This window comes from Doryrhamphus excisus, linkage group LG9, assembly GCF_037039965.1.
Source record: "Doryrhamphus excisus strain RoL-2023G ecotype Guam linkage group LG9, RoL_Dexc_Guam_v1.1, whole genome shotgun sequence".
NCBI lineage: Eukaryota > Metazoa > Chordata > Actinopteri > Syngnathiformes > Syngnathidae > Doryrhamphus > Doryrhamphus excisus.
In genome coordinates, this window is record NC_136365.1 from 14,914,080 (window position 1) to 14,927,843 (window position 13,764).

At 42.6% G+C, this 13,764-nt stretch overlaps 1 protein-coding gene across 7 annotated transcripts in view; it reads left to right on the forward strand.

Annotated features, from left to right (window-relative positions):
- The window catches only part of dlc1 (DLC1 Rho GTPase activating protein), a 93,402-nt gene extending 82,306 nt beyond the window's left edge, over window positions 1-11,096 (forward strand). For all 7 annotated transcript variants that reach the window (XM_058091624.2, XM_058091629.2, XM_078793464.1 and 4 more), the window contains 9 exons: window positions 1,252-1,431; window positions 3,353-3,512; window positions 4,072-4,279; window positions 4,542-4,758; window positions 5,000-5,114; window positions 8,300-8,515; window positions 9,061-9,278; window positions 9,357-9,530; window positions 10,884-11,096. In XM_058091624.2, the coding sequence (XP_057947607.2) occupies window positions 1,252-1,431; window positions 3,353-3,512; window positions 4,072-4,279; window positions 4,542-4,758; window positions 5,000-5,114; window positions 8,300-8,515; window positions 9,061-9,278; window positions 9,357-9,530; window positions 10,884-10,983 (1,588 nt within the window). In that variant the 3' untranslated portion in view covers window positions 10,984-11,096. The remainder of the gene's footprint in view (window positions 1-1,251; window positions 1,432-3,352; window positions 3,513-4,071; window positions 4,280-4,541; window positions 4,759-4,999; window positions 5,115-8,299; window positions 8,516-9,060; window positions 9,279-9,356; window positions 9,531-10,883) is intronic.
- Window positions 11,097-13,764: the final 2,668 nt, after the last annotated feature.

A 13,764-nucleotide genomic window follows, 5' to 3' on the forward strand; every position in this document is an offset into this window, starting at 1 on the left:
AGAGCCGGGGTATACCCTGGACTGGTCGCCAGCCAATCACAGGGCACATATAGACAAACAACCATTCACACTCACATTCATACCTATGGACAATTTGGAGTCGCCAATTAACCTAGCATGTTTTTGGAATGTGGGAGGAAACCGGAGTACCCGGAGAAAATGCACGCATGCACGGGGAGAATGAAAATGAATGAATAATATAATACTGAATCTGAAATATGTTGATTAAAATATGCTCAGTCTGATCTGATTTCATTTATTTAATCTTCTTAAATGTCCACTTTGTTTGAGTAGAGAGCAAAGAAACCTATTTCTACCTATTATATATTTTTTATCATGATATTATGAGAAAAATTTTTGGAAAATTAGGTTGGGGACAAAGGAATGAAGTCAAAATATTGTGAGAATTATGAGAAGACAATTTACAAGAAACTTGCAATATTTAGAAAATTGTGAGAAATTGGAAAAAAACCAAGAATAAAGTCAAAACATTACAAAAAAAAAATCACAATTATACAAGAATAAACTCGTAATATACCGCTTATCCTCACTGGGGTCACAGAGTATGCTGGAGCCTAACCTAGCTGTCTTTACGGGGTATACCCTGGTCGCCAGCCAATCACAGGGCACATATAGACAAACAACCATTCACACTCACATTCATACCTATGGACAATTTGGAGTGGCCAATTAACCTAGCATGTTTTTGGAATGTGGGAGGAAACCGGAGTACCCGGACAAAACCCACGCATGCATGGGGAGAACATGCAAGCTCCACACAGAGATGGCCAAGGGTGGAATTGAACTCCGGTCTCCTCGCTGTGGGGCCTGCGTGCAAACCACTCTACCGCAGTGCAGCCCATTTTAGTGATTTTATACATTACCTGGCAGGTTTGACCATCATTGTGTTTGTGAATGGGGAAAAAAGTGCATCAAATAAAATGTCTACCAACACAAAAGTTGTTCTTTCGATGGTAACAACAAAGGATGAAAGGAAGACGCACTTAGACTGCTTTCCTTATGTAATAGTCTGGAATTCTATGGAATGCTCTTGGTCTCCATGGAGACTGTTGACTGTTTCCCAAAGAATCCACACACAGCCTCATAATTGGGCTTTTTCACAACATCATGAAAATTCCTGTAATCCTTGAACTGATTCTTTGCTTGAATATTAGAAACACTGTGGGTATGCTCTCCCCTCCCCCCAGCCAACATTCTTCTCACATCTTCCCTTCCCCTCTTTTCCTCCAGGCCGCAGAAACTCCGCTGGTTGAGTTTCCACAACTCCCATCGGCCCAGCTTGGCCTCCGCCCAGCTTCAGATTAGCTGCCAGTCTGTGCTGCAGATGAATCTCCTTCAGAAGCTCTCACTGCTGCAGCTCACCGCCCTACTGGAGAGGCACACCCCAACTAACAAACACGGCTTCAGCTGGTGAGTTCATTGGATGACAACACAAATAGCTGGATGTTGAAGTGATGTAGTGTCATGAATAAAGCCGCCCTGGTTTAAGTCAGTGTTTTTGTCTCGGATTTCGTCCCATATGTATGTCGTCGTATAGTGCGGTGACGGCTGTCCTCAAAGGTTGGGTTTCACATTCTTTTCCCAGACCTGTAATTGCTGGGAAGGGGCTTTACATTGTCTTTTTTCTGGAAGGCACAATCATGGCGGTTCACACGCATGGTGTTACAAGAGCTGGAGGCTGGAAAGATCTGTCCTTAACAATTATCCCTCCACCTTTCTCTCGCAATCACCTTCATTCTGCTCACAATTGTCCAATTGCTTTAAGTATGCCAGTCGTTTTCTCTGCCCATCTGCATGTAGTTTGCATTTTTGACTTAGATGTGCTCCCATGACTTATACCAAAATTGCAGGGGGTAATACAGAGACTTGATATATATATAGGACATAAAAAAAACTGAAACAGCATATATTTTAACTTAAACTTGCTGTAAAAACAATGTTACACATTGTTTTTGAAAATTAAAATGGCACATACAAATGAAGAAAACGGACTCATATAATTTTGTGTTTTTCTCTGTCCATTTTTTCCCCATCTTGAGGTCATTTTTGAGGACAGGAATAGAACATCTTGGCTTTGCTCAAAAGACACAGGCCACTTGTTGGCAGTTGCATCCCCGCACATATTCAGCATTCCGACTCAGGGTCATAATTTGCTTCTTTCGCCATGTACTCCCAAACTGCGGCTTAGCAGTCTGAGGTTTCTGGACGTCGGCACTGACAAAGACGAGCTTGTGTCTACGTCGCCTAGAGCGTCGCTATCTTCAAAACACTGACACCCCTGAAGAAAGATGCATCGTCATAAATCTATGGATGCATCCCGATGATATCTTTCAATGGTGTACGGGTACGAATAATGTGACGCGGTGGGTTCATCCCTTTCTTTCTATGGTACATCCCCCATCCTCTTTGCCTTGTTTATCCACCCCTCTCGTAAACCCGGAGACAGGATTCTGCAGCCGCTTGCTTTTGTTCATGCATGCACATAAAATACTCTCACACTCTTTGGAAGCCAGAGGAGTGGTTGAGTGTCTTCGCTTGGTGGTGAAATAGGGATTCTGTGAACTATACTCAAGTTCTAATACTGCCAAAGGGGTGGGTGGGTACGCTGTGGTCATCAAAATTTGACATATTTGTAAGTAGTACCAGTTATCTAATGGCACTTTTCACACAAATGTCATAAAAAATGAAACAAAACTCAGAGGCAAAGAAAACCTTGAACAGAACCCAGGCTCTGTGGGGCGGCCGTCTGTCTCGACTGGTTGGCTAGAGATAGAAGAATATTGAGTAGAGGGATGGACGGTAGATCAAGCCAGAAAACCAAGTATCTTATATCTGATGGATATCAGCATACGTATTCAGCAACAATCTGACAATAGAATTAGTGTTATGGCAGTAATATGTTTAATGTGTCCACCCTCGGCCATCTCTGTGTGGAGTTTGCATGTTCTCCCCGTGCATGCGTGGGTTCTCTCCGGGTACTCCGGTTTCCTCCCACATTCCAAAAACATGCTAGGTTAATTGGTGACTCCAAATTGTCCATAGGTATGAATGTGAGTGTGAATGGTTGTTTGTCTACATGTGCCCTGTGATTGGCTGGTGACCAGTCCAGGGTGTACCCCGCCTCTCGCCCGAAGACAGCTGGGATAGGCTCCAGCACCCCCGCGACCCTCGTGAGGAAAAGCGGTAGAAAATGAATGAATGAATGAATGTTTAATGTGTAAATGTACACTTGACTGGAAAAGTGTGTACTTCAAAGGTGTACACTCTTGATTAATAGCAGTCATTCATGATATTAATGAGGTTCTTTTTTCCGTGTGTTTGCATGTTGCAGGGCCGTTCCTAAGTTTATGAAGCGGATGAAGGTGCGCGACTACAAAGACAGGAATGTGTTCGGTGTTCCGCTGCAAGTCATCGTCCAGCGCACTGGTCAGCCCCTCCCTCAGGGCATCCAGCAAGCTATGCGTTACTTGCGAAACCAATGCCTCGACCAGGTAATGTATCACATACCTAAAACATAATGTGCTTTGATAGCACAGCCTTTTTTTTTACTGTGTGATCCTCAAGAAGACTTACATAATACATTCAATTTTTATATCTTACTTGAGGTGTGTTTCCAAACTTCTGCATGATTTTTCCATTCTGTCACACATGCTGAGGAAAGAGGCCCCGGGGAGAAGTGATTACATCATCACTGGCTGGCTGTTTAACACAGAAACAAGAAGAAAGATTAGTGTCTTGCAGACAATAGGAGATGAGTGTTTCATGGCAAAACAAAGATACGAGTAAATGAAATGTTGAATGATGAATTATTACACAGCGAAAGCTTTTTTTTGTAGTAAATAATGAACCAGCGTGATGTAACTGTTGGCTCTGAGCTTGTAGGATTTGTAGGATTTGTAAGAATGTGTGTTGCCCAACAAGAGCTATATTGTGTTTGCTTTGGTTCCTACATTATTGTTGACACTCAGATATTGGAATTTTGGTTCAAAACCTTACATTGCACATTGCTTACGCATGCATGACATAACTCTTTCTGTCTCCTGTTCCCAGGTGGGTCTTTTCAGGAAGTCGGGAGTTAAGTCCCGTATCCAAGCTCTGCGTCAGATGAACGAGACCGGCGGAGCGGATGGGGGAGGGGTCAGCTACGAGGGCCAGTCCGCCTATGACGTTGCTGACATGCTGAAGCAGTACTTCCGAGACTTGCCGGAACCGCTGCTCACCAGCAAACTGTCTGAGACCTTTCTGCAGATCTACCAGTGTAAGAATTTGGAAGTTGAGGGATTGTTGATTGACATTTAAAAGGCAAACAAACAAGGCCAATGCAGGAAATACCTGAGGGATGAGGGGCACTGTTCACGTCTTGATCTTGGGAGATGTTTTAATAACGCAGAAGAAAACATGAAGCCATCCATCACACGTCTTACATAACCCCCTTATCCGCTCATATCCCACTTAAACATGTTCCGTCCTCGTAAAGTGTTCTAAGAAAGCATGACATATCTTTCCTCTCTGTTCCCCAGACATGCCCAAAGAGCTCCGCCTCCAGGCCTCCCGCACCGCCGTCCTGCTGCTTCCTGACGAGAACCGTGAGGCTCTGCGGACGCTGCTCTGCCTTCTGAGTGATGTGACGGCCAGCGTGGCGGAGAACCAGATGACGCCCACCAACTTGGCCGTGTGTTTGGCGCCATCCGTCTTCCACCTCAACACCCTGAGGCGCAAAGAGAGCTCCTCGCCAAGGTGTGTGTGTGTGTGTGAGGGATCACGCCATTTTTTTTAAAAAGGTCATTGTGGTAGATTACGCAAGATGCTAGCCATAAGCAAACAGGAAAGGGTCATACTAAAGAAACAAAAGGGCAGGATATTGTAGATGGTGAAGCAAGAAAGCACTTAAAACACATTTAATCAGGTGTCTTTGGCCCAATGATGAATGTGCCCCTAATCTCGCCGTGTCCAACTCTTCCTCATCTGTCCCTCACAGGGTAATGAACAGGAAGCCCACTCTGGGAAAGCCGGACCAGAGAGACCTGAACGAGAACCTGGCGGCGACTCATGGCCTAGCACACATGATCCAGGAGTGCAGGAAACTTTTCCGTGTAAGTTATCAAATTGAGAAGATCTCATCCAGAAGTAGAGCTGTGACAATTAATCAGTAATTAATCGTTTATCCAATTAATTGACAACCTCTGGTTTCAGCCATGCAAATGTGAATATTTTTAACATTTCTTTTCTGAGATGTTGCAGACCAAACCACGACCTGGTTTGGTTTGTATTGATTTGGTCGGTCTAAGGCCTATCCGATTACTTGATTAATCGAAACAGCATGCTTCAGATGAAGAAAATAATCGTTACTTGCAGCTCATATTGTAAAGACAGCATGTCAGCTCTTGCTTGCTGTGCAGTGTTATTATCCAATAGCTTGTACCCTAATTGTAGTGTTGGTGCCTTCAGGCAGCCCTCATACGAACTCTGTTCCTAGACTGTGATGTAAATAAAGTTGTGATGTAAGTCGGATCTGAATACCTAGACCTGAGACCTGAATACCGATATTAACTCCTGAGTTACTCACACCGTACATAAAACACATGAAGGACATTTTACAAATGGTACTGTCACCATCTAGCACTTGTGTCGTGTTTATCCCAGCTGTCTTCGGGCGAGAGGCGGGGTACACCCTGGACTGGTCGCCAGCCAATCACAGGGCACATATAGACAAACAACCATTCACACTCACATTCATACCTATGGACAATTTGGAGTCGCCAATTAACCTAGCATGTTTTTGGAATGTGGGAACATGCAACATGGAACATGCAAACTCCACACAGAGATGACCGAGGCTGGAATTGAACTCGGGTCTCCTAACTGTGAGGCCTGTGTGCTAATCACTCATCCGTCGTGCTAATCACTCATCTGTCGTGCAGCCCTGTTTTAGAGTTTTGTGATTTCTAATTGTCTGTGGACGTGACATGCTTAGTCCTGACTCCTACGTTTGCTGATGTTGTTTTGGCGTGGTTTGACAGTAACCTGTTATGTTTTTGCAATAAAGAGATCCTCATCATCCTTACAATATCCAGTTAGACCATAAAATATGATCTTCATTCTGAATGATGGCCACGACAGTCCAAGGTTGATTTGTCTTGCACCTGTACACACCGTTTGAGCCATCCATGCTACTTTTATGGTAACACAAAACAAACATTCTCCACTGTCCTTTCAATGCCCCTATTTGTACTCTTGTCAAATGAACAGCAGCGCTACACAATCCAGAAGCAACTCTGCCACGGTGCTGTTGTGATGGAAAGCCATGCAGTGGGTCAACATACATAGCCTGCTATAATTCCCTTCATCCTAAATTCACACAGCGCTGACATGCAGCAGCACACACACACACATAGCTAAACGGTGACACTGTGGGTCATTAGCCGCATTCGCATTGAATTAGTTAGAGGGAGCGCTTCCTGTCATGGTCACATCATACAGTCTGCTAACAGAGTTACCTAGCAGATAATTGACCATTAATTCCATTTCTATTGTGCCTGTGAAGGTTCATAAACGAGAATTTGTTTTCATTTCCGCAAGCTATTATTAGGAGATGGATGCTGTGGCTGCTGCTTTTTCTTGGTACTTCTTGTCAATTAAAGCTGATAGATGACAAAGAAAGGAACATGAAGAGATAATAAGGCAGGATGTGGTGTTTCTATTTCCAGTTATTTAATACGCTTATCAAAGATGCAGTTTCCCATGACATATGTAAATGTCTCTCATCTCATGTAACAGTCATTTGTCATCTTTCCGGCCTTGAGTATGAGATAACTTAATTTGCTGCTGCTTGTTGAAAAAAATGCATATGCCTTTGGCAAGGTTTGCAGATAATGATCACCTGTGTGCAAAGTTTAGTTATGTAACCCTCATACATCGTCCGTGTTGCAGGCTGCTACCTCAATGTTTTGAGTCTTACCGACACTGGTAACCAAGGAGGTGTAAATCACATTTCAAGGGAACAAAAACACAACTCTACCTTGTGTGGCAGGATAATTTAAAACACAAATGGTGGGCTAAACATTAGGTACACCTGCACAAACTAAGTGATGACATCGTCATGTTCAAACACTAGATCATGGGACACAACATGAGGTACACATAGTAATATATATAAATATATACACTACCGCTCAAAAGTTTGGGATCACTTGCAAATTTCTTTGTTTTCCAAAGAAAAACACATTTTCATGCATTTCACAAATATTTTTATCCATTTCACAAACAATTAAAATTGATCAGATGATTTTCAAAGAAGGATGTACATTTTTGCACAGAGGCCTACTATCAACAACTGTCAGTCCTCTGCATCAATCTCCTGATATAGCTGCCAATCCAAGTTAATCATTTTATAAGCCTAATAGATTATTAGAAAAGCCATCTAAAAATCTAACCTAAAAACTAAAATCTCTTACCAGACTGTTAACTACTCCCTTCAGAGAGCAGCACAAATTGGGTCTAACAAGGACAGAAAAACGCTGCACAACTGTGCAAGAAGACAAATGTCTGAACGTGTGTAGTTTAAGACAAAGATGCCTCACAGGTCGTCCACCTGGAAGCTGCGCTAAATAGTAGCCGTCAAACACCAGGGTCAGTATCAACAGTGAAGCTGGACTTCATAGCAGGACTGCCAAGAAAAAGCCATATCTCAGACTGGCCAAAAAAATTTCCAAGTGATCCCAAACTTTTGAGCGGTAGTGTATATAGTAAGATATAATACGTATATTACATCTAAAAAAAATTCAGTTACCTCATTTTGCTACACAAAATGCTTAATACGCCTTTAAAGGGCAAAAAAAACTGAATCTGGTGACTGAAACAACACACATCTCACTTAAGACTGTGACATAAGCATTCTTATGTATAATAATAATAATAATATTCTAAATACAACTCAAGTCGAAAAAAATGTGAAAAAAATGTAAATAAGATACTGTCTTATACTCTGCATACTTGTTGATCCAGCAGTGGCGCTGAAACAACTTCTCCCCCAAGTCAGAGCTTTTCTTCCTGTCAATCGCATGCACATATCACACCAGTGGCTCAAATGTTGGGCAACAGAGGAGGGATTCTGATCTTCCTTTTAAGACAATGCTGATCAATGAAGCCAAATCATCAAACAACTGTCAAAAAGACGGGGTCGTCTTATATTCGGATTAAAATAGTATTTTATTGTATTTCCTATAAAGTGTTGAGCAAAATAATTACCTGGGACCCTGACCTCCTGTCCTTCCTTCAGATCCCAGAGGAAATGAGTCGTTGCAGAAACTCCTACGTGGAGCAGGCTCTGCTGCCGCGACGCTTGGAGGAGCTGTCGGGGGGCCACGACGGACAAGGAGGCTACCGTTCTTACTTACGTGATAGCCTTGATGCTCTTCTCAAAGAGGCCAAGGATAAGTTCAAAGGTTATGACAGCTTGTCCACCCTGGAGCAAGTGGAGCTGGCTTACCGTAAGGTAATGCATCACCTCTCATGTAGTTGTGTAACTCTCACCGAGTATTGATTCATGACTGTAAAACAGCTGTCAAAGTGTCTCTGTTTCCTGTCCTGCCCCCCCCCCCATTCTCTAAATATTTTATGGAAAATCAAGTTAGGCTTTCCTCTATTAAGAAACACGTTCATGTGAAACTAACCTTGCCCGCCCTCCCTCCTTCACCGCTGGACCGTGTTTCCACGATGACATCAGCTTGTCACACAACGCACATAAACACAGCACTCTCCCAGGGCAACGTTTCCCGTGTTTAGTGTGAGAGGTTATCTTCTCCGCAGCTCCAAAGTCACAAGGCTGTAGCATTCAATGCGCCCCTTCTTTATCATCTGATGGCAAAAGGGAGCAGCTGACTCGGCTGGAGGGCATAGCAGATACAAGCGGACCGTTGTACCTGAACATAACACTCCATAATTAAATTATACATGTAGGACATAACATTAGCTTCAGTGTAATATGACTTACATAAAAGATATAGCTGGATTCAACAAGTTTCCGATTGTTTCCTTCAGGTACATGACGGCTTCCCATTGAGGCTGTGGAAAGTGACCGTTGAGGTTCCCGCACATCCAGAGGAAGTCCTGACTCGGCTGCTGAGGGAGCAAGCCCGTTGGGACGAAGACCTGTACGAGAGCCGTGTGGTGGAAACCCTGGATGAGAGGACGGAGGTGTACCAGTATGTCAGGAACAGCATGGCCCCGCATCCCATGAGGGACCATGTGGTGCTCAGGTAGACATGCACGTCCATTTGTCATCAATTCCTACTTATTGTCGTGCTTGTGTAATCTTTGTTTTTTTTTTTAACTAGAACTTGGATAACGGATTTGCCAAAGGGGGCGTGTGCGCTAGTGGCTACATCAGTGGATCATGCAGCGGCGCCCGTGGTGGGCGTACGTGCCAACGTGCTCCTGTCTCGCTACTTCATCGAGCCCTGCGGCGCTAACAAATCCCGAGTCACAAACATTTCCAGGATTGACTGCAGGTTAGTGTTTTTGTTCGTTGATTTCCATGGAACTTGAGCGCAAGGGTCGTAAATGAACCCATTCATCTGTTTTGCTCAAGCCTGAGCACACATTCACCAAATCTAGATGTGTTGAATACTCGCTCTTTCTGCTACTTATTCATAACAACCGTAGAGTACCATCCTTCCACCTGCAAATGATTAACTCATTCAATGCCAACCATTTTTCAAACGTCAACCGCGTCAGTACCGGCGACAATTTTGACTGACCTTTCAAGGCATACAGAATATTGTGTCATATGGATACATAAACATGGAACCGAGACTCCCGTCTTTCATCAGCAATTTTTTCAAATGTTTTTCCATCCTTTAGTAATCTGCAATACAACATAGGTAAGTTTCAGGAAAATATCAGTTCACGACTAAAAAAGGGAACAAAAAAATGATACATTTCAAGCATAACTTTCACTTTCACACCAATATTTTGTGCATCTGTGACAGCTCAAATATCTGTGTGTGCACGCATTAACTTCCCACGCTCTCGCTTCCTCTTCCTGTGGTGCATTTTTCTCTGCCCTCTCCTTGTCCCTGATGAGTTCTTATCAAATGCACATCTGGCATTTTTTATGGCATTAAAATTGCTCTGAAACTGAATTCAGGGGTGGGGAGTTGCATCATCACGTCCGTCAGACTCACGTTGTTGGGATCAGGCGTTTGGGTTTATAAAAACATACAACTACAGTATTTCTTTGGTGTTGAATGAGTTGATGATAAACTTTCAACTTGATGAGGGAAATAACCACCAGAACTGCTTGCAATAATCCACAAAGTCAAATCGCTGTACAGTCAGTCCTATTGCCCCTCCTGCATAAGAGAGATAACTCAAATGGAAACCTTGGCGCAATCATTCCTCCTCCACCAGTAATGATGATGCGCAAAGTTATCAATAATAACTTGACACCTTGCATCATAGAAATAACCATAATGACTTGAAGTAATCCACCAAGTCAAAACACACTCTGTGCTTGGCTCAAGCATGAACCCACACACCCAACCTGGAAGTCAGTATTGATGATAACTGCCCCCTTGCATCATAGAAATAACCGCCATGACCCGAAATAATCCACTAAGTCAAAAGTACACAGTGTGCTTGTTCAGGTTGTGTAATCAATGCAATCGCTTGTTCATTATTCGTGATAACAGACCGACACAACATAAAATAAACCAGCAATTGGAAAAGATGCATGCAGTTTTATATTAAAAATTGATCCATATACCGAGGTGTCGCCTTAATGAGTAATGCTTTCATAAAAGGTGATATTTTTTGTTGCTTGAGTGCCACATGTTGACACACTTTGTGGTCTGCTTCCACAGGGGTCGCTTCCCAGAGTGGTACAACAAGCTGCACGGACACTTGTGTGCTGCCGAGGTGGCGCACATCCGTGACTCCTTCACTTTGACCATGGACAAATGAGACTTTCTTTTTTTCTTAATGTCATTCCATTGACAAACACAGGCAGGACAAACTTGGCCTCCTGGATTTGAAGGACTTTTTTTCTCCCAAGTATATTATTATCTTTTTTTTTTTTTAAAGGCCCTCTGTGTCCTGTCATCTAATTATTTATGTGGGCCAAAGAATACAGTGACACGGATTTGAGGATGGGAGCGCTATTGCTTCTGGGAAGCAAGAGGATTGAACGTGTCATGGGAGCAACATCATAGTTAGAGCAACATACAACAGTGTACATACACTAACTACTCTTTTCACACTTTTTAGTCACTGTCTTGTCTGTTTTCTTTACTATTACATTTGGGAGGAAGTGCACAACATTTTTATGACATTGTGCGGTTGAAGAAAGATGTGAATGTGCCGGCTTTAATATGCAGAGGACAAGTGATGAAGAGATGAAAAGGAGCGGGTGGCTGGCTCACCAAATATTTTCAGGAAAGCACCATGGCACCTCTCGAAAAGAGAGAGACCAATAGAGACACAGGGACCAAATTAAGATAACAGAAACACGACCGCATGTTAGCATCACAACCCATTATCAATAGCACAGCTTTTATTGTACGTGGTAGCTCCACCAACATGGTAGAGGTAGGGAAATGTCCATCACCAGAAACAACAAACCAACAAGATCCTTTTATAAAGGTGGAGATTTTACAGGTTTTACTGTAAAGACGAGGGCAGATTGCATGTTAGTGGAAGGAAGACAAGCTTCTCTCACTCTTAACACACTTTCACTAAGCCATCGTCCATTTGTAACCTCTCTACCAAATAATAACACATGACCGTTAATTTAAAAATTGAAATATATTTATACCTCATATATGTTTGGTTCATTTTGTATTGTATTATTGTATTGTAAATGTTACGCTTTGTGTTACGGAAAGTGGAAAAAAAAGCTTTATCTTTTTTATTAATAATGTTATTTCTGTACAGGTTAATCAAAGTGCACTATTAAATGTATTAAAATAATTCATGTCTTATAATCGTACTTCTTTGTTCTGGAAGCGGATTATGGTTATTATCGCCCTGCTTGGCTGTGTAGATGGCGGTGAGCTCGCTTGTTTCTTACATAACATGTTGTACTTTCATGTTGCAAAAGAGTGGACAATGGGATCCCTTGTTGGAGCACAGCTAGTCTAGAAGGGGTCACTCACACCACAAATAATCGATATCAGGGGAAGATTACTGGCCACACAGCTAGGACACCCGAGTTCGAGTCCACCCTTGGGCAACTCTGTGTGGAGTTTGCATGTTCTCCCTGTGCATGCGTGGGTTTTCTCCGGGTACTCCGGTTTCCTCCCACATTCCAAAAACATGCTAGGTTAATTGGCGACTCCAAATTATCCATAGGTATGAATGTGAGTGTGAATGGTTGTTTGTCTATATGTGCCCTGTGATTGGCTGGCGACCAGTCCAGGGTGTACCCCGCCTCTCGCCTGAAGACAGCTGGGATAGGCTCCACCCCCTGCGACCCTCGTGAGGATAAGCGGTAGAAAATGAATAATATAATACTGAATCTGAGATGTTGATTTAAATATGCAGTCTGATCTGATTTCATTTATTTAATCTTAAATGTCCACTTTGTGTGAGGAGAGAGCAAAGAAACCTATTTCTACCTATTATATATTTTTTATCGTAATATGAGAAACATTTTTTTGAAAATGGGGAATATTTTTGGGGGAATAAAAATAAATAAAAAAATATAGGAATAAAGTCAAAATATTGTGAGAATTATGAGAAGACAATTTACAAGAAACTGGCCTTATTTAGAAAATTGTGAGAAATTGGGGAAAAAAACAAAATATTAGAGGAAAAAGTCACCATTTTACAAGAATAAACTCGTAATATGTCGCTTATCCTCACTGGGGTCACAGAGTATGCTGGAGCCTATCCAAGCTGTCTTTACGGGGTACACACTGGTCGCCAGCCAATCACAGGGCACATATAGACAAACAACCATTCACACTCACATTCATACCTATGGACAATTTGGAGTCGCCAATTAACCTAGCATGTTTTTGGAATGTGGGAAGAAACCGGAGTACCCGGAGAAAACCCACGCATGCACGGGGAGAACATGCACCTCCACACAGAGATTCCTGTCATGTCAAAACACTCAGATGCTAAAGAACATATGATTTTGTGCTGATTTATTAGTGTAAAAAGTGAGTATTGACTGTTAAAATAACACTTTGTTTTAGGTTTTGATGGAGGTTCTGAATGGGCGAAAGGATCAGGTACACGGTGTCCCAAAGTGTTGGATGGTGCACAACCACCTTAAACTTTAACCTGTAAAAAGCCAGAAGCCAAAGAATATATATGCTGACTCAGGTGGTTTTGTGCTGATTTATTAGCGTAAAAAGTGAAGGTTAACAATCACCGTTAAAATGACACTTTTTTGATGGAGGTTCTGAATGGTGGAAAGGGTCAGAGGTGCAATCTCAGACACACGGTGTACCAAAGTGTTGGATGGTGCACAGTGACCTTAACCTTTGACCTGTAAAACGCCCAGATGCCAAAGAATATATATGGTGACTTTTGTACTGATTTATTAGTGTAAAAGGGGAAAAAGAAAAGTGAGGGTTAACAGAAGCACTGTTAAAATGACACTTTTTTGATGGAGGTTCTGAATGGGGGAAGGGGTCAGAGGGGTAGTCTTGAGCACACGGTGTACCAAGGTGTCAGGTGGTGCACAGAGTGTAATTATTTACCATCAGCTTGGAAGCAGGGTGTGTTTAAGACGTT